This window comes from Lathyrus oleraceus, chromosome 5 (assembly GCF_024323335.1).
Source record: "Lathyrus oleraceus cultivar Zhongwan6 chromosome 5, CAAS_Psat_ZW6_1.0, whole genome shotgun sequence".
Lineage (NCBI taxonomy): Eukaryota > Viridiplantae > Streptophyta > Magnoliopsida > Fabales > Fabaceae > Lathyrus > Lathyrus oleraceus.
The window spans coordinates 137,684,908-137,712,242 of NC_066583.1; the positions used below are offsets into that span (position 1 = coordinate 137,684,908).

Consider the following 27,335-nt stretch of genomic DNA (forward strand, 5'->3'; position numbering starts at 1 on the left):
TACCGATCACGCGGCGATTAAATATCTGCTAACCAAACCGGATTCGAAGCAAAGGCTCATCCGTTGGATCCTCTTGTTACAAGAATTCGATGTGGAAATCAAAGACAAGAAGGGGTCGGAAAACTTGGTAGCGGATCATTTATCCCGATTAGTGAACGTGGAGGTTACCGCGTCTGAAAAAGAAATCCGGGAAGAATTTCCTGATGAAAAATTGTTTAAGGTTCAAGTTAGGCCGTGGTTTGCAGACTTTGCAAACCACAAGGCTAGTGGTTTTGAGCCTGCCGACCTAACTTCGAACCAAAAGAGGAAGTTCCTTTCGGATGCGAAGTATTATGTTTGGGATGACCCATACTTGTTTAAGTTGGGTAGCGATAACCTGTTAAGGAGATGCGTAACTGGTGATGAAGCCCAAAGCATCCTTTGGCATTGTCACAACTCGCCTTATGGCGGACATTATAATGGGGTTAGAACGGCCACTAAAATTCTTCAATCGGGATTTTATTGGCCAACTATTTTCAAAGACGCACATACCCATGCGCAAAGTTGTGACAGCTGCCAAAGAAGCGGTGGGATAGGTAAGAGAGATGAGATGCCTCTCCAAAATATCCAAGAAGTGGAAGTGTTTGATTGTTGGGGCATAGATTTCGTAGGACCTTTCCCACCCTCTTATGGGAATGAGTACATGCTTGTTGCTGTCGATTATGTCTCTAAGTGGGTTGAGGCGATTGCCTCACCTCGGGCGGATGCCAAAACGGTGATAAAATTTTTAAAGAAAAACATATTTTCCCGTTTTGGAACCCCCCGAGTGTTGATAAGTGACGGAGGGTCACACTTTTGCAATGCACCTTTGGAAACAATTCTAAAACATTATGGTGTATCGCATAGGGTGACAACTCCGTACCACCCTCAGGCTAACGGGCAAGCGGAGGTCTCTAATCGAGAGATTAAGAGAATCCTAGAAAAAACCGTGTCTAATTCTAAAAAAGAGTGGTCCCAAAAATTGGACGAAGCATTATGGGCCTACCGTACGGCCTTTAAAGCTCCAATTGGCCTAACTCCCTTTCAATTGGTATTTGGTAAAACTTGCCATTTGCCGGTTGAATTGGAGCACAAGGCCTTGTGGGCCCTAAAGTTTTTAAATTTTGAACATGAGTTGGCCGGTAACAAAAGGAAAGTACAACTACTTGAGTTGGAGGAGATGCGCAATGCCGCATACCACTCAAGTTGGTTGTACAAGGAAAAAGCAAAGAAGTATCACGACAAGAAGATCCGTAACAAAGAATTTGTGCCCGGACAATTGGTCCTATTGTTCAACTCCCGGTTGAAGTTGTTTCCCGGGAAGTTGAAATCAAAATGGTCCGGGCCATTTCGGGTGAAAGAAGTAAAAGAGTACGGGGCCATTGTCATTGAAGACATGGACAAGAAAGATAGTTGGACCGTGAATGGCCAACGATTGAAAGTGTATCTCGGCGGTCATGTGGATCGCGAGAGTTGTGCTCAGCCGCTCGATGCTCCTCTGTGAGCATCGCACCGTCGAGCTTAGCCGACGTTAAACAAGCGCTAGTTGGGAGGCACCCCAACATTGTAAGTATTTACTGTTTTATGTTTTATGTTGTATTGAGTACACTGTGCTAAACCCATGCTGGATGACTTGCAAGTGCTGCATTTGCCAATGAACTTGCTGTCACGCTCGCTAGCAGCTCGCTAGGCGAGGCAGTAGCGAGCACGCTCGCTAGCTGCTCGCTAGGCGAGGCAGCAGCGAGCGCTGCAGTACTGTTTACTATTTAAATCTCAGCAGGGCCATTTTGCCCCAAACCTTCAAAAAAAATTCTGAACGGCTCTGTTGAGGAATTTGTGCTAGGCTTCTCAAACTCTCTCATTTGCATCTTTATCACCAACACTTGCTCTTTTCGGTCGATTGCAAACTCTTCTCACTTCACATTTCCAAATCCGTCTAACTAAGGTTTGCCCTACTACATTTTTCTTTTTGTTTGAACTCTTAATTTCCAAATATGAATTGCAATTAGGATGAGTGTGGTATGGGAACATTGAGGTTGCATGTGGTATTGTGGAATTTGCAATTTTTGGAGATTTAGGTTTTCAAATTGGGGATTTAGTTTTATTTTAGGTTTTGCATGCAATTAGGCAATCCCCAATAGCATAGAACGATTAATTGCTTGAGAAATCATTAGGTTCTGATGTGGGAACCATTAGAGTATGGGTATTGGGGGAAAAATCTTTGAAAATGCAGAAAACCCCAAAACCCGTAAAGATCGCTAGCACTCGCTAGGCGAACCTGGGGCGAGCGTTCGCTGCCACTTCGCTAGGCGAAGCAGCAGCGAGCAAGGCAGTCTTTTGAATTATGCTTTGATGGCTAATCTGTTTGTTGGTGTGTGTTGTTTCTTTGTATATTTTGCAGATGGAGTCAAGATCTGGAGCGGGTAAGAAAAGAAAGGGAGCAACTACATCTCGGACAGTTCCTATCCAGTTTGACCAAGACAAGTTTGTCGGCCCGAAGCAGGCCGCCAGATACATCGCTCTGGAGAAGCGGAAGATACTTCCAGAGAAGCGCTTTCTGATCAACCCACAGGGCACTTACAGAAATTTCGCCGGGTTGACAGACGCAAAGAAGTGGGATAGGTTGATTAGTCCCTTAGAGCATTACGACATTGTGACAGTGCGGGAGTTTTATGCTAACGCACTGCCCGACGACGACGAGCCCTTTACTTGGGTTTCTAAAGTGGTCGGGCGTCCAATTCCATTTGACCGGGATGCTATCAACCGAATCCTTGGGGAACCGCTCCAGCTGGGAGCTGACCAGAGAGACCAATACCACACCGACCTAAGGCTTCACCGAGATGTTCCTGCCATTACCGCCGCCCTGCTTTTACCTGGGAAATCTGTTGAGCCGAACCCATCTGGGGTTCCAGTGAGGTATCACCGGGAGGACATGACTCCCATGGCTCAGCTGATACTGCTCTTGGTTTTGACCAACATACAGCCAAAATCCCACACCTCTACTGTGCCGATCCCAGTGGCACATTTGGTCCATTCCATCCTCACCAATGTCGAGATAGATGTGGCGAGGATAATCGCAAATGAGCTGAAGTCCGTGGTCGAGAGCGGACTTAAGTCGGGGGCTCGTGTTAATTGTCCCCTGGCTTTCCCGTGTTTGATCATGAGCTTATGCGTTCAGGCAAGGGTGAGACTTCCGTCTCGTGGGCAGGTAAGGATCCCGTCACCTATCGATGATCGGTATGTGGCTAAATATTGTAGAGCAAAGACTACCGGTGGCAGTGCAGCCTCAGGAAGTACTCGGGCTTCTGATGGTCCTAGTGCTTCTACTCCCGGACTTGATCCCTACCTCCGAGCGGTGTGTGACTACAGTTTTGAGTGGATGGCGGCATCCCAGAGAGCTATGATTGATATGCACAACAGTATGCAGAGGTTGGAACTGCAAGGTAATGACCCCTCCGGTGCTCGAGCAGTGTTGGCGCGTGAGCAGTTTATGCTTAACGCTAACTGGCCTGTGGACAGGCCTGTCTATGGTGAGGGGGTGGGCGCTGATGCTGATGATGCTGATGATGATGATGTTGATGATGAGGCTACCGGTTCTGAGGCCGGTAGCGAGGAGGAGTCCTGAGCCCTTAGTGGGTTAAGTTTTTGTGTGTTTTCAGTTTTTATGTTATTTCTATTTGTATTTTCGGATTTTGTATCTTGATTTTGGTGTTGTACTATTGGGTTGTTTTGTCCCCCATGAACAAATTTATATTTTCAGTTAATGTTATTTAATTATGTTTTTAATTTTGTGTGTTTAATAAATTTTTGGTTGATTGAGTGGTAAACCCTTCTAGATTGGTTGCTCCTCAAGAAGTACCCAATGAAGGTGCATCCGAGCTTGGATGGCAATGATAAGAATAAACAAGTGAATAAGGCTAAGGTACATGGTTACCGTCGGCTAGAATTTTAGAATGCATTAGGAACTTTACTCTTTTTGGTAAATTGAATATTGTCTTTTTGCAACATAATTGAATGAATGCTTCATCTAGAACTTACAACCACAAATTGTGAGGAAACCTCCATTGTTCACTTAAATGCTGGATTCTAATAAGTTTTGTTGATTCATGTGATTCATTCTTTGTCTTTTATTATTGTGAAATTGTGGAAGCAATTAGAAATGATCAAGGCACTTGTTTTCTTTCGAGCACAACTACATCCAAAAACAACTTACCTGTGAGCAGAGAGAGTATTTGTTAACCCCTTTGAGCCTAAACAGTTGAATCTCGGCTTGAAATAAAGCGAGATCTCAAAAATCTTTTTTTTACAACCCGGAAAATCTTGATTATTGTTCTTTTGCCGTAAAAAGTTAAGAGCATTCACTTAGGGTGTGGAAGAAATAAGTTGGGGAGAACGAAAAAGAATTGGTAAGTACCACAACTCTTGAAAAAGAAAAGAAAAACCGAGCAAGCATAGAAAAATATATGTATAGAAAATATAGAAAAGAAACATCTGTTTTGTATATTTGATGTGAAAGAAAAGAACAAAAATAGAAAAAATGAAAATGAATGCTTGCTTGGAAGAAAAATAGTGAAAAATACAAATTGAGTTGTGGAATATGTGTTGTGAAGGTTTCAAATAAGAAACAAATGAAACAAAGTCGAGTAGTGTGAATAATACTGTGAATGTCTCTTTTGCATCGGCACTTTCGTTTCAATGGCCTTAGAAATGACCCTTGTTTGTTAACCTAACCAAGTTTCAACCGAAAAGCCCTTAGTGATCTTTATGCTTCCACAGTACCATTTTTAATTGTTAGACATTGTATGAATCTATTTGATTTCTTCATTATTTGTTAGAAAGTGAGATTAGTCCCGCGGTTGCAAACGCGCAAAATCTTCATTCCTTATTCGAAGAGGAGAGATAGGATGATTCATTCAGAATAGTATTGTTGTAGATAGATAAATATTTTACATTGCTATTTAAGTTTTAGTTCTTATGTATTATTTTATTCGAACCGTTGGGAACTTGTATTTGCTGATTTCGCTTGTGTTTGAGCCGTTTATCCAACTTCGGAGAAACCAGTTTCTTAAAGCAAATCCTCTTGTCCTTCAAGAGGCATACTTTGCTTGAGGACAAGAAAGAATCTAGTTGGGGAGAGTTGTTAGATGCCCAAAAGTGCTTATTTGAGCTATCATATGTGGGCATCTTTCACTCTTTTTCCTTGCTAAAATTGTCAAAACCACATTTGTTTTACATGGAATGCATTACATTGATAAACAAGCTTGGTGCCTTTGATTTGTGTGTTATTGTGCAGGAAAGACATGAACTAATTGAAAATGAAGACACAAGAAAATTGGCAAAGGAACCAAAGAATACAAGCATTTCATCAGCCTGCTCGCTAGGCGAGGCTGTGGCGAAGCATTGGTTCGCTAGGCGAGTTCCTGGCGAAAAGCTCCAGTAAATTGTCAAATTAATTCGCCAGGCGAGCTGAAGGCGAATGTGGTAGCGAGTTCGTTCTGTTTTGGTGAAAAACGCAGTCAGCACTCACTCGCTAGGCGAAGCTCTAGCGAGTCCCCAGCGAGCATTCCAGTAGCAAAACCTCTCAACCTCGCTGGGGCGAAGGTTGAAGCGTGTCCTTCGCTAGGCGAAGGTATGTTCGCTAGGCGAACATGACAGTTCAGCAGGCCCTGTTTTCTCTGGGCGCAGGGGCCTTATGTGCCCATTTTAGACCCTCGCTAGGCGAGCCATTCTGCTCGCCTAGCGAACATGACAGCCCAGCAGTGGTCTATAAGTAGCAGGTGCCACTTTTGAGCACCATACCTCATTTTTACCAACTTTTTCCACTTTTGTACTTTCTTCTAGATATTTTTGCAGCATTGTTCTTGGGATCTTTATGCCCTAGTTTTCATTTCTCTTCATCTTAGAACCATCTTCTACAAAAAGAAGGTGGATTCCCATCCAACTTCGATTATCCGACTTGGATGTTGATCAACCTTCTTTCCTTACTTGCCGACCAAGCTACCATGAAAATGAGTAGCTAAGTCATCCATTTGTCAAGGTTAGATGTAGGTGATTACTAGCTTTGTGTGTAAATGTAAGGATCCTCATATGTAAACTCTTTAATGGTAAATATATGATGAAAACTTTGTTTCTATTTAAAACTCTTTGTGTTGGTTTATGATCGAGAGATGTTTACCGACTCTTGACCTAGGTTTTCATCCAAACTTGTTTGTTAGCTAGAGATAGTAATGAATGATTTTGTTCACCATAAGGTTGAACCAAAAAGTTGTCATTTTGATAGATTGTGTTCGAGAGAAACAATGGATCAAAATGGCAAAACTCACAATGTGTGTTCGAGAGAAACATATTGAGAGGACTTTGTGAAATTATTTATCATCTAAAGGAGTTTATAAGATTGTTGACCGAGCAAATACATGCAAAGTGATCATTGAAACCTAACTTTGACAATATTTCTCATTTAATCAAACCATAACTTTTACCGCAATTTATTACTTTTTATGCAAGATAACTTGATTAAAACCGAAACCCTATTGTTACATTGAGCTACGATTAATACAACCATCGAACGGCGGTGATATCTTACAATCCCTGTGGATACGATAACAAAAACCCGACACGAAATATACTTTCAACAGGCGCACTATTGTCTTTCTCAACACACATAACTTGCTCTAACAACACTAACCAACTTGATTTCTTCTTCAACAAGAAACACTTTCATGTTTTTCATGCTTCCTTGGTTTCCTTTGCTCGCTCAGTGCACCACCCTTTCGACTAGCGCACTTACCATTGTTTCACCATAAAGTTCTTGCACCGGGTGTTGTCACCTAGTCGTACACTGCGGCCAACACGCTTGTAAATGGGGCCTAGAAAGCCTTGATTCTTCAAGGTTTTCTTTTTCCTATTTTCTTAATGCTAATTCATGGTTTTCCCGTTCATTTCACCCGTTTTTTATAAATGCGTACAGTAAAAGTCCAAACATGTATTTCTTTAATTTTTATAGATAAATTGGGTTTTTTATGATGATTACTTGTAAAATAAGCAGATAAGTGTCAACGTATTCGATGACACTCTGTCATCATGTAATTTTTATAGGCATTTGCAGTTGTTTTTTATAAATTTTAAGTTGGTTTGACCAAAGTAGACCAAGAAATTAGAAGGAATTGAAGAAGTGAAGAAAAGAGAAACAAATATGGAAATATGAGGAATTATCAAGCAAAAAGAGCAAGAAGCCCGGGAAAATTTGTGTGTGCGCTATTTCACTTGAAATGATATTGCGTGCGCGAGAAAATGCATTTTGTCAGCTATAAGAGGGCAAAAAGTGGAGAAAATAGGGTTTGCAAATTTTAGAGATAGAAAGTGTCGGCAATGAGATTCGGGAGCTAATGAAATTGAGTTTTCAGCCATTGAAAACCAAATTAATCCTTGACTTTCATGTATTTTTCTTCCCAACTCATTGTTTTGATCTTTGTTACTATGAGTATCTAATTTGCTCTTGATTAGGTCTTAGAAGATGAAACTAATATTTATTTGTTGGATCGTATGACCTATTTTATGTTTTTGTATAAGGTGATATTATATTTTCTATTCGATTTCTCTTTTTTTTAATGCTCTTTGTGTGTTGACAAATTCACAAATTGACTTTAGGTTTGTAGGATTACTTACCTAACTCTATCATCCTGATCTAGAGTATTTGTTCGGGTATTTAATCGATTTAGGGATAAATGATTATTAGTTGTGGCTAAGGAATTAATAAACCTAAATTCCCTGATTTTGCTATCCAACTCGTCTAATAAATTTGGGAATTGTAGTTTAAATTAGTGAGTTATACACCAATGAATTGTGTATAACGGTAGTGTTAACTCGTCATAACTTTTTGAAATTAACTTTAGACAAATAAGCGCAGTCATCAATAGTAAAATTAGGGGATTCGAATAACACTTGATCTTCTTCTCATTTGATATTTTCTTGTTGTTTTAATTGTTTTATTGTTTTAATTATTTTCATTATAGCTCTGAAGCAATGCTACTAAGGTTTTTTTTTGTTTGTTTATGCGAGCTTCAGGATAAAGTGGCAATAATAATAATAATAATAATAATAATAATAATAATAATAAAATAAAATCAATTCAGTTAACACAGTTAACAAGGAAAGAACAAGAAGAAAAAGTCATGGTTAATCCACCTAGGGAGACTATGAGAGACTATTGCAGGTTTGAGAAATATCTAATTCATTTTTACAAGACTTCTTCTCTGTGCAAACCAAACTGAGAGTCAGATCAAGCTGGGGTTGTTTGGATTTACTTTAATGGGAAAGGCAAAAGATTTGCTACATTATTTACTAAGTGGAACCATTCAAACCTGGATTAAGTTAGAAGACAAATTTTTAGAGATATTTTTCACTATTAGATGGATTTATAGTCTGAACAACTCCACAAAGTTCTATAGTCGTATCACACCACTCCCTATTCAACCACTAAAGAAACTTTGTTCACAATGGTATACAACGCCGACGCCATGCTACCAATCAAAATCAACACGCCCACCTAGAAGCGCGCCCAAATTAATGAAGAGGAAAACAAGGCAGGACTCTGATGTGAGGGTGACTTATTCAGTAAAACCCGTAGTGTCATCCATATCAGAAGGTTCATTGCAAAACCAAGGGCTCCTAGAAGATACGTCTCCAAAGTGGTCTCAAGGGAAATACGGGAGAGCGATCTCATACTCAGACAAGTTGTTGTACCAGCTCGCTCGAAGAAACTACAACCTAACTTGAAAGATTTGTAATGTGTATGTCAAAAATTACCTGAAGGCGCTTACAAACTAGAAGAGTTGGATGGAAGACGCATCCCTAGAACGTGTAACTCGGTTAACTTGAGATATTATTATAGTTAGTCATTTAATGTTTTCTATTCAATAAGGCAAGAGGCAATTGACCGGCCAATGTATAAACTTTCTTAAAAATATATTAGTAGTATTTTCCAATAAAGCGAGGGATCCTTAAAAGGGGAGTTCCCTATCTTATAATATTAATGAACTATTAGATTAACAATATGAACACTAGACCCTCAAAGAGAAATATTTGCCTCCCCCCGTAGACAATATAAACCGTGGATCTTCAAAGATGAATCATTGTCGTCCTTATAGGCAATTTGAACATTGGATTCTTGTAACACCCAAATTTTGTCCAAACATTTAAAAAAATTCTAGAAGAAATATGCATAACCTCTATTTTTTTGTCTTGGCCTTTTTTTTTTTTTTCAATTTTTATAGAAAAAGTCTCAGAAATTAATCAATTTGGAAGGTTGAGTTATAATGTGATAATAGTTCTTAAATTAATTATATTTTTAAAAAAATGAATTTTAAAATCTAAAAATTCAAAAAAAAATCTCTTAATTTTTTTAGAATTAAAAAAATCTAAAAATATTTTATTTTAATTATTTATTTTTAATTGAAAAATAAATGACACTAACTTTTAATTTAAATTGTATTTACTACTATCATAATTTACCTTTAAAACCAATTAAATTTTAACCCTAAGTTTTGTGTCGATAAATTGAATCAAAACGATAACAATAAAAAAAATAGCTTTTAGAGTTTTAAAGGCTAAAAAAAAAGAAAAAAGGGCAAAAACTTAAATTCATCACCACCCTAAAAGCAATTGAATTGCTCAATTTCATCCATGAGCAAGTAACACAGCCTACTAGGGTATTTCTTAGGCGGGTTTGACACTAAAAATCATTATAATCGCAAAAAAAAAATGTGTGCTTCGATTTGGTTCACTTGACTTTTATAAATAAAACTGAATCAAACTAAACCAAACCAATGCGATTTAGATTGGTTCAATTGGTTCGATTTTTTACAAGATTTTTATTGAGTCATACAAACACTTATATAGGACAACATAATTTTGTGTTTAGTCATTCTTACATGCATATTTGGTTCTCGTAGTTTGGTCGTTTTAAACAATTTGTCCCCCTATTATAAAATCGGTCATTCTGCTCCCTTAATTTTGATTGTCTTTAGATTTTATGGTCCCCCTCTACTTTTGGATATGTGGTTGTGTGATTAGGATAAAAAAAGTAATTTTAATTAGCCGACAAGGATGACTAGAATATTTTATTAATTAATATGTTTTTAACTAAATTAATATTTAGTAACTTTTTTAAATAAATTAATATTTATTAATCTTAATTAAATTTTTTTAAGTAATTAATTAAAATATTCAAAACATATTTATGGGCCAAGTCAATTTACTTGCAATATCAGTCCAATACAAATTTAATATATATATATATATATATATATATATATATATATATATATATATATATATATATGCATTAACAAATTATATGTTTCTTTACGGACACGAATACAAATATGAGGGTACTCGTATCCGCGGGTATCTGTATCCATTAATAATTAAAAAAAATATTTAAATATCTTTTAAAGTTATTATATTTGATAAATTCTTTTCATTAATAACTATTTAATTTAACTTGATAATATTTTCTTCACTTAAAACCTTAAGTTTAATTCGTTTTTCTTCCGTGTCTTTTTCAAAAGTTATACACATAATTTTTTTTTAATAAATTAAAATTTTAAAATAAATTATTCAAGAATAATCGTAAATATTTGCAGGTATTTCAAAATCTACAAATACTTGTTTAGTTGATACCACAAGATTGTTGAGCATGTACAAATAACACATTTACTAAATGGAACGGATAACATGAAATTAGTATTTGTATCCATTATGATCTCTAATTTAAATATTCAAATAACGTTTAAAATACATGCTATAATAAAACACATCATAAAAAAATTTCATCAAAAAATTATTTTTAACAAAATAATATGTAAAACCAATGGATAAATGGCAAATAAAACAATATTTATTACAAACTGAAATGGTCACCACAAAAAACCATAAATGTATACATGATGACGTCTACACAAAATGAAATAATATTTAATTAATTTGGATCCAAAAGAAAAAAAACGTATACCTAGTTCTATTACCTCTACCATAATTGTTCCGTGCACTATATCAATCATTTTGAATCATAAAGGTAAAAGTCCAATATTTAACCAAACTTAAAATCAAATTAATAAGGATCATTTTTCTAACAATAAAAGTATCGAATTTGAATTTTCAAGGGCTAGAGAAAATACAAAGAAAAACAATTAAGAGAAGACAGAGACATGAAAAGGAGAGAGAATGAAAACCTAGTAATATTGAATTTGCAGTAAAAGAGATATCTGTATCTATATTTTCATTTTATGTTGATAATTATTAGTAGTGGTGGTATATTTAGGGGTGGTAAAACGGGACCGGTCGCTGGGCATGCCTGTTTTGCCCGCACTTTTGTGCGGGGCGGGCCAAAGATTTAGGCTCTCACCCTTAAATGTGTCCGCCCCGCCCCGTTTTTTTCGTGGGCTTTTGCGGGCACGTGTATTTACATAAATTTTTGTATTTTTAGGCTTAAAAAATACAGTGTCTACGAGCTTTCTCCGCCCCGCCCTCATTTTTTTGCAGGGCAGGTCTAAGTTTTAGGCCCACATCCTCAATTATTACCGTCCCGTCCCGCCCCATTTTTTTACGGGATTTTGCGGGGCGGGCCTAAATGGGACGGGCATGCCCGTTTGCTACCCCTAGATATATTAATATCTTAAGTTACACTTTAATGCTTAATTAACCGCAAGTAAGGATAAATTTAGAAATATAAAAGGGTCCAATTAAAATAAGCTATTTTCTTTATCTTTAGTACTAGACTATAGTCTATAGTTATGGATTATAGAAAGTTGCAAAATTCTTTAATTTTATTTTAGATTTTATTTTTAGTTTCTTATCTAATAAATATTATTTTTTAATTTTTTAAAAATAATTATATTAATCAATTTTTTATTGAATTGTAAAAAAAATATTAACAGTTCATAATGTGACATAACATCAATGTATAGATTATAAACGTGTAATTATAAACTGCCATGGCCTTTTAAAAATAACTCAATTAATTTTTCTTTTTTAAATGTGATCGGTTATATAACACAAATAAAATAAAATAAACTTTTAGTTTATAAAACTAAATTCATAAAATCTGTAATTAAATTTAAGCAAAATTACACATAACTCTATAATTATGTGATTACAAAATTTTCATCACAACCCCCTAACCAATGAGAAAACCTTAAAATAAGTTTAGTTGTTGCACAATCCATATGCTAATGGAAAACAAGTTCAAGGGCTCCACTTAATCGCCATGGTTCACCTATTATATAACATCATTAAAGCAATGCCTTTTCAAAACCTTCATTACACCATGTCTATGCTTTAATGAAAGACATAAATTACTAAAATTTGAGCTAGCGAAATAAAACCGATACTTTATGCTTGTATGTGATAATCTGCAATCAAATATTCATCAAGTTATTAAGAACAAACGACTATAAAGAACAAGAAAATTGGGTAAAAACACAATAAAAGGAATAAAAATATGACAAGAAAAAACTAGTTTGAATAAACTTGATAAATTTATCAGTAAGAACATCTGAGAAATGCTAGATTAGAATATCACTACAAGAAAACAGTGTTTAAGTGTCGGTAAAAAACCCTCGCTAAATAGCAAAAAGTCGACACTAATAACTACTAGCGGCGATGTAGCGTCGGGGTCAAGGCTGACGCCTCAAGGCTAGAAGCTAACTCTAGTGTTGAGCTGACGCTACCTTTGCATCGGTTTTAGGAAACACTAGGGGACGCTAATGAATGTGAAGATAAAAAAGAATTATTATATTTTTTGTTATTGTCAATAGTAGGCGATACTGGTTTTTATACGTGTTTATATAGCGTCGATTTCTTGAGACAATACCATATTACACGTGTTCATGTAACGTCAGCTGAAAGCGATGCTAGATTATTACACGTGTTCATGTAACGTCAGCTGAAAGCGATGCTAGATTATTACACGTGTTCATGTAACGTCAGCTGAAAGCGATGCTAGATTATTACACGTGTTTTAGTAGTGTCGGTCTTCATAGGCGACACATCTATTTACACGCTAAATTATTTTTTAAAATAAATAAATAAACAAACAATTAAATCATAACAGTTAGCGTCGAGTCAAGAGGACGCTACCTTTTAAATAAATAATTACATACTAGATATAAAAAAAGAGAGACAAATGAAAATAATTGAGAGAAATGAAAATGTTTTCGCACCAATAGAAGATATTAACGTCGAAGAAAATCGCCGCTAGATTTGTAATATAAATAACTAATTTACAAATAATTAGATTGTTAGGATTGATTTCAAGCGACGTTAATATAAATAAATATATAAATATAAGTAACTAAATTAATAATGTAGTGTTGGCTATAATTGACGCAAGTGTTAAAGACATTTAGAAATAAAATAAAATGAATAAACATATTAGCGTCCACTTTTCTTGACATAAATCCAACGATAAGAAAAAAGGTTTCTTTCTTCCTTTACGTTCGTGGTGTTCGGATACAGAGGGATGGTAGTTGACATTGATGATGCTTGGAATGAAGATTTGATGGATTCACGTGAAAGAAAAAGCATTGAGGTGTACGAAAATGGAGTTTATTTTTCCATTAGAGGTGGTGGTGGTTAGATATGGGGTGGAGAAAGGAGGCGACGACTAGGGTTTCATGAAAGAGAAAAGATAGCATGTTTTTTACTATGTTGAAGAGAAAAGGGAAAAATGGGAAAAATGAGAAAGAGAAGTTGATGTGGTGGATAAAATGTTTAATAGTTTATAAATATAATATATTAATAAAATAGTTCTAGGTTAGCCAAATTAGTGCCACATCCGCCCAACTTAACGTATTTTGACCAAATTTAATGAAAATGACCAATATTTCTAACGAGATTTAATTTTAGGGACTTAAAAGAAATATTTATTAAATAATGGATAAAAGTGAAACCTGAAATTAAGATAAAGGATCAAATAGTGCATTATGCCTTATAGAAATTAATAATAAAATAGATGAACCATATAATAACATCATCGAAAAGAATCATTGATTTCGTAAATACAATATACTCTTCATCTTTTTAGAGAAAAATTGAAGAATTAAAAAATTGAATTTCAATAGAAAATATTAAATTTCATTACTAAAAAAGTAGAACGGAAATCAAATGTACTCTTAATTTTTTCATCTCAATTTTCCAAATCATTTTCATCGTCTTTTTACAAGTAACGTTTAAGGGGAAAAGGCATATGGGACCCTTTATCCCTCTCTTTCATCTTCTTCGTATTCAATTTCATCCTCCTTCTCCCTCACAACAAAATATTTCATCTTCCTTCTCTCTCACAACTATACCACACACCTTTGCTAACATTTTCCCTACTTACCTGCTAGGTATCGTAAATTGTCTCTAATCAACATCATTTCAAATAATTATTTATCTCTTCCACGAAGAAAAAAAAATGCACTGAGTATTGTAATTGAGTCGGTTTTGATTTATTTTTAATCAAAACATTGTCGAAACTAATGATATATCCTTCTGTTTGGACTAGTTTTTGGTCAAAACATTGTCTGAACCGATGATATCTCCATCGATTTGGTTTGCTTCAATTTTTAGTGTTTTTAAAAATGGAACCAAATCAAACTAACCGATTTGGTTCAGTTTGGTTTAGATTGGTCGATTAGCTTACAACACTTTTTTCTAAACATTATATTCATTTGTATATTATTTGTTATCATGTTTTCAATGTATTTTATGCTATTATATTTTTAAATAATACATTTCATATAATATATTTCATGCTCTATTTTTCAAACAACTTACAAGTTGTTCTTAATCCATATGAAGCATTGACATAATTTTTATTGCATTATGAAATAAGCTCACTATCGAATAAAAAAGTTGGCACTTGTCATGAAAAGATTGGGAAGGGATTTGAAAGCTTAACAAATACAGTACAACAATAAAAATAAAAGATTTTAATACACATAAATTAAGATGTTTAACACCTCAAACACACATCAAAACTATTTTGTAACAAGACTAGGAGGAAATTCGTTGAAGAAGAAACATAAAAGGTAAAAAAAGAAGAAGATGAAGACTAACGAATAGAACTTGAACATGAATAAGGAAATCGTAACCTATAAGAATGACGGTGGCGAGAGAAACAATGGTGGCGGGCAGCCAAAACAGCAATTCCGTGAGAGCAAGCTTTTATGGCTTATGGTTTATATTATGTTCATATAAATGAAGTGTAAACAAAGATGGAGAAGTTTTGGACCAATACAAAATTTGAGTATAATAATGGGCTAAATAAAATGTTAAGTAGGTATTTATATTCATCGGTTTGAAGGTTCCTAAAAACTAAAATCTTTCAGACATCTTTTTTCTATATTGATTGTGATAGAGAGCATGTAGAGACAAATCGTCATGATTGAAAATCCCATTTGAGTAAAAAAAATACATATAAAATCTTTGACATTATAATTAATAGCATCAAGTCATCATTATAAACTATTACGGTTGACCTTAAGTGCATGGACCACCACGACTATGAGGTATTACTCTGACCCGATTTATAAGCAAAAAAAAAAAATCTTCATGTTTATTAAGAATAATATTTAAGTAAATTTAATTTTCTTTAATTCATGTAAAAGGGATAACATAACTACTAATATATTCTTAATTAAATTTCAATCCACTAACAATATTAAGTAATTAATGCAGAGATAGTTTTGGAATAAAGACATTAAATATGCTTAGATTTGTTGACATTTGCTTATATTTAAGTCCAATAAATTTAAAATACTTTTGCTTATAAAAAAGACCGAAGAGAGTATTGGTTATTCTCAGTTTGAGTTCTGACTTTGGTTTTATTTAGTTATGTTTCCGTATTGTGCCCCTAATGTTTACTACTTGTGCATACAATCATGAATTTCCTTGTAATGCGTAGTTATGGTTTTTCCTGCCCATTTGTTTCTTATCATAACCCCTTCTACTTGTTGACTGATGGGCACCAGATTCTAGATTTCTTTTCTTCCTTATTGAGTTAGTTCCTACTTGGTGTACTCTTCCATATCCTGGGATGTTGACGAATAATTTTTGGCTTTCAATGAAAGTGTTGTCCTTATTCTTGAAAACCTTGCAAAACCAAATCTCATCCTCTTTTGTCTCCTTTTACTGGTATAATCATCTCTTTAATACACCCATAATCCCTAAAAAGGTTGTACACTTCTTTTGCTCCAAAGTTGGTTGATACTTGTGTGAAGAAGAAGATGTGTGTTATGATTTGTTTCCATCTTCTTTGTTCATTACATCTTCTTTTTTGTTGAATCTTGATCTTCCATGAACTTCCTACTTTCTCCTAGTTACCTCTCGCCACTCTCCTCTCTCCATGGTTTTTTCTCTACCTTTTTATGTATTTTATTATGAGTTTAAAAAGTTGCAAACCTTAATGTTAAAGAGAGGTTGGAATATGAGTTATGTTCTTTGAATTAAAACATAAGTATGGTGGTAGTTGTAACTTTGAATCGAACAAACTTCATCAACGTGGTTGCTACAAAACATTGGGCTCTGATTCAAACCATTAAGCTTGCTAAAGATCATATCACCAGAAAGGTTATATTTGAAATAGATTGCATGGAGAACTGTTGAAGATTAGGAATGAAGACAACTGACAGAACCACACTGCTTATTTCTTTAGGAGAATAGAAAACAACATTCACTCGTCGGAGAGTGCTATAGTTAGTTTTGTTTCTCGTATCTACAATTGTATTGGTTATGAGTGATCCATTATGCTATGCTTAACCCAAATAAAATTTGAACTGGTAATTTTTAGAGATCCACATAGAGTTTCCGCTTTCGAAGGAAACTTCTTGTCTCGCCTCTTGAGATCCATGTTGAATGATTTGTTGCCCGACACCGATAAGAAAAAGGAAAGAAAGATCGAGTTTATTAAGATTGGATTGATAAGTGTGAAATACAACTTTATTGAGTTGAAGATTGATGAAGATTTGAAAGCCAAGTGGATATCATATCATTGTAGGCTAACTAAGGGATCGATCGAGTTTGATGCAAAAATTTCTAGATTTGTAGACGAAATAATCAAGATGTTAAAACATCCATAATCATCTGGTATTGTTTAGGCTTTCTTATATATTATTGTTTTATTAAGTTATGTAATCTCCTATCTAAGTTATGTAATTGTTTGTCAAATGTTAAGTTATGTTCATCATGCATCAGTGGAAGTGCCTAAATGTTATCTAATAAACAATATTGTGCAGATGTCTGAGTAATACTACACATAATATATAAATAATAATAATAATAATAATAATAATAATAATAATAATAATAATGTCTAAATATGCCCTCCATAGGATATGTGTGCTTCCTGTAGGGTTGGCAAAATGGGATCGGCCCGTTGGGCATACCCATTTTTCCCGCACTTTAGTACGGGACAAGTCAAGGGTTTAGGCCTTCACCCTCTTTTTTTATGGGGCGGACCTAAGTTTTAGGCCCGCAATCTCAATTATGACCGCCTCACCCCGCCCTGTTTTTTTGTGAGCTTTTGCAGAGCGGGCCTAAACGGTACGGGCATTCCCGTTTTCCACCCCTAGTTGCATATGTTGCCAAACTATAAACCTCACCATATGCGTTCACCAAACCCACGAGATTATCCATAATGACTGCTAACATTTGTAGACACTGAGCGTCATCCGCAAAATGTAGAGGCAACGACGTGTCATCAGAAGGCACCCCAACATTAGTATGTGAAGATCAAACATGATAAGGTCAAACATTATCTTCATGCTACCCGGGTGGGATGATGCGAGGGTGTGATATCGTAAGGTACCACTCCAAATACCCATCCAGACACTCCGCAAGGAACTAAACCTCCACTGCACGATCTCTAATGGCACGTGCAGAACTCACAATGTTACCACGAAACCAATTATCAATGCCCTCTGATGGAATAGCATGGTCTGGTTGTAGGATGCCCCAAATATATCCATAATTGCGCATACACCTCTCAGATAAGTGTCTAGCCATTAACCCCCCATCACAGATAACCCGAAAAAAGTATAGCGTCATCGAACTCATCATCCCATCTATCCATTATATGGTCTGTGTAGAGTGTCCAGATGAATTCGTCTATATTCAGTGTATCAATCATCCTCTTGTACTTCACAAAACCTCTCGGGTGTGCATGCATGCCCCTCCACCTCTTGGCCAGTGGGGACCCAACAGTGGTAGCAATAACCTGCCTGTCACAAATTGACGGGAAACGCTCGTATATCTAGCACAATAACAAAGACTCAGATAACAAGAAATAATGTCATAAATAGAACTAATGTAATAAGAAATAATAATTTAGTTATACCTGAAATAGACTCATATAATCGGCAAGTTGATTAGTCTAAAAAACAATCTCCTCTCCAAGGGCAGCATATAGAACACTCAATGCAGCACACCTCATGCCCAACTGCAATGCTGAAGACTATTAAACAGACACATGTACTTCACATTGATATATACATGAGACTTATCCACTAAGATAATACATCCTACAAGATGTATCATGTATACCCTAGTGGCTTCCTCATACATACCCTGCTGCACTAGATCATCATACCTATCCTACAACCAAGATAGACGAAAGTGAGCACCCCTCATAAACTTAAACTCAGATATCACCTGCTGCTCGTTAACCCCTAAGTACTATACAACTGTCATATGTGCAATCTCCTAACTAATGATAGGAGTGGTGAAGAAACTACCTACCAGCGAAATATGGAAAAGCGAGGAGACATTATCCAATGTAATCGATATCTCACAAAATGGAAGATGGAAGAAAGATGTCTCCTTGTGCCATCGCTCAACAAAGGTTGTCAATAGTTGACCGTCAAGCATGGTAAGCGAATAATCCACCAATGGAAGGAGACCATAATCCTCAGTTATGGCCTTCACCTCCGGTGGCATCTCGACATCAGAGAACTTATTCAACTTCAACCCATGAGTGGGCATCTTAAGCGGCATACGGTCCTGTAACAAACAAATTAAAAAGAATCAGTTAATTTTAAAATATCAATAATAAATAAAGTCACATCATCGGCATATCATCATACATACCTCTCCCTGTCATAATCTGAATGCCACATGATCCACATATCTTGTAAGAACAGAACAATCATTAGGCCCACTAGGGAATCCTTCATCTGTGTGTACAAACAGGTATGTCGAAGCATGACATATCTCATAAGGAGTAGTGTCATCTTTCTCAGGAAGAGCAGTGACATTTGTTTCCGGAGTAACCTCTATAGTAGATGTTGCCTCTGTCGGATGAGGCACATATATCTCTGCCACCAACTGCACATCATCCTGAACTGGTGCATGAACATCAACTGGCTCATCCTCATCATCTCTCGTCCATCTAGAAGCAGATCTAGATTCTCTATGTCAGATAGTGCGGGGTGCATGAAACTGAGCCTAATCGGCCAACCGCCTCCTGTGAGAACCGATCGGTGCCACTCTCCCTGCCCGAAGATGTGATTCCTCTATATCAACACCCATCTCTTGAGCCCTTGCAGCAACACCTCTATCACGCTGTTGACCAACAATCGTACAATTTGTGCCTCTGATCTTCAGTGAAAAAACAAAAGAATATTTACCTTAAAGATCCATAAAAATGCATACTTTCTCCCGAATTTTTTGAAATGTCAAGTTGAACGTATACATTTTTACCGTGTGTTTTGAAAAAAATAAAAAATAAATTATGCATTTTTACCATTTTTTCAAAAAAGTGGAAAAAAGCATACCTTTTTCCCGATTTGTTGAAATATGCAATAAAAATGCATGAAAAATTCAGAAAAACTTAAAAATACGGTAAAAATTGGAACTTACCTTGTCATTAACACCAAATATCATGTTGTCTCTTTGAAATGTCCTAAAAATCACATAACTTTTCTAAAATTAAGAATCTAGATTTTTTTGTGAAATTAAATATAATATTGTACATAACTAATATGGTAAAAATATAGGGGATATGAGGGTGCCAAGAAAAAAATTGGGGGTGGCGGAAAGAGATCTCTGAATCAACTTAAGTAGTCAAGTCCAAAATCTCAACTCACCTCATAATAGCAAACTAGCAAATTGGTAAGTTGACTTGTGAAATAAAACAAAAATAACATACTTTTTTTTTAATTAAAAGTCAAATGTAAATATTTAGAATTTTGATTTTAAAAAATTAAACATGTATTAATAAAGATAGTTAATAGGCTTTTGTGTTGGCAACTTCAACTAATATTTTGGATATCTTTTTTCTATATTGATAGTGATATGTAGAGACAAATCTTTGTGATCGAAAATCATATTTGAGTAAAACAAACAAATACATATATGTATTCTTCAACATAATTAAAATTTAATTATAATTAATAATGCGTATGTCATTATTGTAAACTATTTTGATTGACTTTAAGTGCGTTTTCACCATCATGATTATGAAATATTCTTCATTTTAAGTATAAAAATTATCAGTATTGTATCTTTTGTGAAAATCACCCTCCTTAAGTTAAAAAGTGCGAATGATATATATAAATTGTCTTAAACATCAACTTTCAAGTAATGTAGAATTACTTGTAAAAAAACATCCATCTTTTTAGTTTGTCGAACAAAATTAATCAATCTTTTTAGTTTGTCGAACAAAATTAATCAATTAATAGAATTAAATTAAAATTTTAAATTTATTTGATTAAAATAATGAATTAAATGAATTGATTTGATTATCAACAATAATAATTTTCAAACATAATAAGAATTTTTTACGAAAATAACCCATTTTTTCAAGGAAATTCCCAAAATATCCCTGGTTTAAAAAAAATCCTAAACTACTCCACTTTTAGGAGGAGTCGCCAATTGAATTGGAGACTCCTCTTAAAAATTGAATGGAGGCGCCAATTGGATGGGCTTAAGAGGAGGCACCAATTCAATTGGAGCCTCGGTGTAAAATGCTATTTTTTTTTGTAAATGGTATACGTGATAGATAAATTTGATATAGGACCAATTTATATTAATAAAATTTGTCGTTTACATAAAGAAACCTAATGGTGATGACCGGGATCACCTAATCGATCTCCGGTCCCACATCCTCTAGCTACCCTAACCCGTGACCCTAACCCACGTTGATGATTCGGTATCGGTGTTTGAGCATTTGAGGGACCAGGAGCGTCACTACCAACTACAGGAGAAGGTCTGTTGAGGTAGTCAGACAAGCCGGTATAGTCTTCAGTATGCATCGATGGTGTATCGCCGTATCTGAGCTCATGAACCATGCCAGAGAAGTTGGGATGTGGTTGACTCATTGATGGGCAACCAGGATGGTTGAAGGGAGACATGGGTGTGAACGATGCGTCGAGGAAAGGTTGGAAAGGTTGTTGGGGTGTTTGGTAGAGATAGGGTTGTTGGATGTTTTGGTTTTGTGAGGTTTGGGCTTCTTGGCTACGGTAGGAGGAGGGACGGTTGGTGTTGAATGATCGTTGGGTGTTCTGACTTAGGCGACTTTGGTAGGGTGGTGGGGTGGGTGCGAAGTGATGTTGAGTCTCAGGTTGATGGTCAATTTGTTGGTGGTGGTATGGGGTATGCTCTTGGTATTGGGGTTGGGTGTATGGAATGTTTTGGTTGTATGTTTGTGTGTTGGTTGAACGGAATGTTTGAAGGACAGGGGGTTGTGTGTATCCAGTCTGACACTGTTGTAAGGGGTTTGATGTTGAGGTGTCAAGTGTGTAAGTCATTTGGTGTGGGTCGTACAAGTACATATCATCGGCGATGAACTGAAAACAAACCGATCTATACCAAGCCATATAAGTACGACTTAGTTTTTCTTCAGTTGGCATGACTGCGTCAGTTAACACATGGTCATGACGGTGCTTCCATTTGCGACACTCCGATCTTGCGAAGCTTTGTCATGGATTGAAGTTCCATTGGTCGTTAACTTTGCGCAGATGCCATTCTCCTAGGCTAGCTGGGGGATCTGGGATATTTTGGGACATACTTAACTGCAGCTTCACACGATCACTGTTGTGCATCTTCATAGTTGTGAACCGTATTATCGGTGTGCATGCAGTCCATACGGTCGCGTCTTCAGCGTTGACTTGATGGTCATGGTCCAAATTAAGGTATGGACGCCAAATAAACTGAAATGTAAAAGAAGATTGGATTATAGTCAAGGTAGAAGAAGTTAATAAAATATAACGAAATAATTAAGTTATTTTCCTTACGTCTGTCGGTCGAAGGTGATCCAACAGGTTACGATACTGAGTAATACAGTGTCTTGGACATCTGTTGTAACTCATACCACGTGCAGACCATCTACACGAAAAAGTAAAAAAATATTAGTTAGAGGTAATAATCTTTAAAGAAGTAAGTAAAGATATAACAATTTAAACAACTTACTTTTGTGCATACAGAAATGTGAAAGGGTTGTTGTTGACGGGTGCTAGGGACGGTAGTCTTGACCAACCCCATGCTTGTAGCAAAACAGCACATCCAGAAAATGTAGATGCGTCTTTGTGTGAGTTTTTGCACAAGGAGCTATAGAGATAGGCTAGACAAGCAGATCCCTAACTGTAACTTCCTATTCTATCTACATGTCTAAGTAAAGGTAAATACATAATATGCATGCTAGAACCACTACCTTCGGGAAATAAAAACGAGCCAATTAACAGTATAATGTAACACCTAGTTTTTATTATTCGAGCATCTTCGGTAGAATGCTCATCTAAGTATAAACTATTATAGTACGACTTAAGGCGTGAAAGTAATATACCTTGACCTCTTGCGTTATCATCTAACAAATCAGTCTCCAAGACATCCATGCAAATTGAATTCGCATAGTTGGTTTTACCATTAACAGCCCTACCTTCAATGGGTAGTCTCAAAAGCATGTAGACGTCTTCTAACGTCACGATACACTCACCGGTTGGTGTCGCATTACGCGAAAAACCGGCGGGAAAACAAGAACAACAGAGCCGCCACCGTGCGTTATTTATCCCAAAAGAGGGAAAGGAAACGCTCAGAGTAAACCTGGAAAAAGCATGGTCTCGCGACCAAAGAGAATGGGATCGGGAGTCGGTTATGCGAAGGGAAGGTATTAGCACCCCTACGCATCCGTCGTACTCGACGGGATCCACGCACAATAGGAAGGAAAATGGTTGCTAAAACACTGTTCACACACACACACACTAGCTGAAAGAGACACAAGAAAACAGACTGAAACTGAAACTGACTCGGCAGGATACCGCATCCTGGGCCTACTTAGTCTATCAGGCATAGACATCAGAGTCGAAGTAGTTCGGACTGGGGAAACGACACATGCTCGCTAGGATATCGCATCCTATGCATACGTATCTCCTTGGACGAAAGAGAATCAGAGCATTCGTAGCTCAGCTGACACGCACACAAACAAACAACAGGCAAAGGCAAACATGGAGCCCGAATGCCAATCACTGGACTTACATCAGCATCCGAACCAAAACACACACAGGAAACCAACTGCCAATCGCTGGACTTACGTCAGACTCCAACCAGAAAAAGAGAAACAAACTCACACAAACAAAACAAAAAGGGCGAAAAAGAAAAAAGGGCGCCCGGAGAGATCTGCTCATCTCCTGCCTACGTACCTCATCTGGTATGAGGATCAGGGCGACGTAGTTCCCCTACGCAGGGAAAAAGGACTAGCCTAACCAGATAACAGAGGGAGACACAACACTAGGGAGACTACGACTCGAGCCTAGATGTTGTCATGCAAAGTCGTCCCTAAGTTAAGGTTTCTAGCTAACTTGCACAGGAAGCAAGCCTATCCTAAACATGACTTGCACAGGAAGCAAGCCACACCAAACCTAACTTGCACAGGAAGCAAGGGTCTCGATTGCAACTAGGGCAAGAGAAAGGGGAGGTCTCAACCGCAACGAGGGCGAGAGAAAAGAATTAGTGTTAGTTGTTAGTCAAACTCGACAAGACATCGCATCTCGTGCCTACGTATCTCATCTGGACATGAGAATCAGAGTTGCCGTAGTTCGGCTAAACTATTCCTGTTGGTTTGTGTTTTTTAAGTGGACAACGTCACTATGCAATCTACCGGATGCTCGACCTTTGGAGACTTACTCACCTGTAGTAGAAGGAGCTAACGTATCCTTAAGAGGGGATAATGTTTGTTTGTGTTTTAGGAAAGCTCAAGCAAGAAAGGAAGTCCTATACGAAGGAACTGTGCTACCTTACTTGACATGCAAACGAGACTACGAGGAGTCTAGCAAACCTAGGGGATACAATCACACCACACAAGCACATACAGCATGAAATAAACACACCAACAAGGGGCTCAAACATCAAGGCTAGGTTTTAGTCGAGGGGTCATATCAACCTCAACAAACAAACCACTGGAACTGGGTAGTGTTAGCTCTTAACCTTGCCATTGAGGGGCTAAGGTGAAGCAGATGAAAGGTGAGTGAAGATAAGACTTCACAGCTCTTATCCCTGGCCTGGGAGAGCTTAAGACAAGAATGTGTGGGTTCAGAAAGTGGGAACCCTTCTACACATTTGAAACTGACTCAACTGTACAATTGTACAAGATCTTGGGTTTGTATCTGCAATGCATCAACACAGTGGTGTGAGCAAAGCAGATGACACACAGAATAGCAGGGGATAGGTTGCATATCCCTTGGGTTCTGCCAATTGCCTCTTCACTTAGGAGGTCTTTGAATATGTACAAGGACAAATTGTAAACATACACAAGCATTGCCTCTTAAGGAGGACTTCAGACAGTTGCCTGGCCAAGTAACAGGCCAGGTCTTCCAGACTACATGAAGATTAGAAGTATACCTCAATGCAAATTGCTTATTCAAGCAAAGCAAAGCAAAAGTTCACAAGGAACTGGGCAACTAAAAGTACCTGAAATAGTCAAACAGACATTAGTATACAACTTCAAAATTAAGGCAAAAGGAAACAGATGTCAACCAGTCAACACAAACAGGCTAAGTGTGCAATGCACAAAGCTCAAGGCATGTGAGCCAAGCAACCTACAAAACAAATGGATTAGTCATGATAAACAAGCAAACTCAATCAATTTGAATTGGTCTCATTGGGTAATTGTTGCTTAACCTGAAAACATGAACTCAAATGTGAGTAACAAGACCACTAGGACAAGCCTAGGGTCAAAATGGGATGAAAAAGTCAAAACAGCAAGTGGCAAGTATCCAAAATCATGTTCAAACAATCAAGAAACAAACCCCATTGGTCTCACATTCATATCAATCATTATCATCATTTTATAAGCAAAAGAAGTCAAAGCATGGCATTTAGAAGCTCATAGAAGTCAACAGCAAGACTTGAATCAAAAGCAATCTTAAACATTTCCAAAAATCATCAAATAAATCATGATAAATCACAACCCACAGCATGGTAAGCATGTCAAATTTCATCTTATTTGGACAAGTAGAAGGTGGTCAATGAAAATCAGAAAGGCAAGGCAATTTTGAACATGCTCAAAGAAGTCAAACAAACATGCATCAACTTGAAAAAATCATAAATCAGGGATGGCATATGATAAATGAATGGGACTAAAACCATGGCAAAGATTAAGATGTCTAGTACTCACATGTAAAATTTCATGTCCATCTAATAAAGTATGAGAATTTCACAAAACAAATGGGAACAAGTGTCACAAAAAGTCAACATAAGACCAAACAGGGGACAAAAATCTCAATCAATTGGAAAATGCCATAAACAAATCCACAAAAAGTCACATGTAAACTAGACATACACAAGCTCAATCATGCAAAAATTCAATCCATTTTAAGGTCAAGAGGCATGGCTATGAAAATCAAGAAGTTGCACATCAATGGTGTGACACAAATTGTCACACCCTAATTCAAAAAATCATAACTCAATGACCAGAGAAGATAAATTCATGAACTCTATACCAAAATCACCATGGACGTGTCTAGTTTATGCATAAACAATTTCAAGGCCATAGGATAATGCATCATCATTTCACAAAGGTTTTGGTAAAAGGTACAAAATATGGATACATGTCACAATCCCTAATACCAATTAAAAACCAAACATCCAAAAATTCTGGAAAAAATATGACAAAATAATAGAGATCATGATGAAGACAATGCAAAAATTCCCATCGATTTTGGATTAAAAACAAAGGAGTTATGATTTTTACAAGATGATGATCAAAAATGGAATTAAAATGAAAAAAACAACATATTTTAATGAGACACATGCCACGGCCGATGGCATTTTTGCAATTATCAGGATCACTAATCAAAACTCTGCGTTTTAGCACGGCAAATGAAATAATTTGATTGGTCAATATGGGTGAACAGCGCCATGCACACGTGAAAGAGGGAAAAATCTGGAAATCTCATGAACATCCTAGGGTTTCTCAAGAACAGCAAGCTTCATCTTCATCATTTCAAATCGCAAAAATCAAAATGCCCAGAAACACAAATTGAGCACACCAATCGATTCAGCAAGCATTGTATAACACAAATCCATTACTCATTTTCATTAAAACAGGCCAAGCACCATGAATCGAGTGAAAATAACTATGAACAACAAACTTGAAACTTAGATTTCTCCCAGAATAGTTAACCATTTTTAGTGATTCAAGTTCCAACATGACCAGCACAACAAAACCTAACTAAAGCATGGCATAGTTTCAAGAAATAAGGAGGTCGAGTTCTTACTTGATTTTGAAGAAGATGTTGAAGCAGTGAGGATTTGGATGTTTCAGCTCGCAACAGTTGTTCCAATGACTTCCAAAAGATGACTGGTGATGGAAGTTTAGCTCAAGGATGCTGGGTTTTGCTTGAATCGAACTCTGCCATTAGTGAAGGTTGTCGCAACAGTAGCCTTTCTTGTGCTTACAGTTGATATTTGAGACTTGAAATGACTTCCAAAAATGTGTTGAATCAAGGCCAGGTACACAGTAACACGAGCTCTATGGAAGTTTCAGTAGAATTTTCCAAAATGAAAAATGGTGTGTTTTTGAGAAAGTGATTTTTCTGTTTGTTTTTAGTGGCTGCTAGGGTTCTGCAGAGGTAAAATGAAGCATTTATATGTTGTTTAGCATCTGTTTAATCAAGGTTTATGGAGAGTGAAAACAGAATTTGCTAATCAAGCCATTTTGCTAATTGACCATTTTTTTACTTAAGTGGCAAGGTGGATGTGCAAGCTGCGAATTGGGCCTTGTAACAAGTCATAAACAACATTTCTGAACTTAATTGAATGGCAAAATTGGTTGGGAATGGTTAATT

General features: G+C 36.5%; 1 protein-coding gene across 1 annotated transcript; it reads right to left on the reverse strand.

The window, feature by feature from the left end:
• Positions 1–18,073: 18,073 nt before the first annotated feature.
• On the reverse strand, positions 18,074–19,938 carry LOC127079267 (uncharacterized). The gene is made up of 7 exons (XM_051019675.1): positions 19,915–19,938; positions 19,514–19,653; positions 19,168–19,465; positions 18,796–19,056; positions 18,601–18,651; positions 18,440–18,511; positions 18,074–18,310 (listed from the first exon to the last, which is right to left on the reverse strand). The coding sequence occupies exons 1-7, from the start codon at positions 19,936–19,938 to the stop codon at positions 18,074–18,076; spliced, it is 1,083 nt and encodes a 360-aa protein (XP_050875632.1).
• Positions 19,939–27,335: the final 7,397 nt, after the last annotated feature.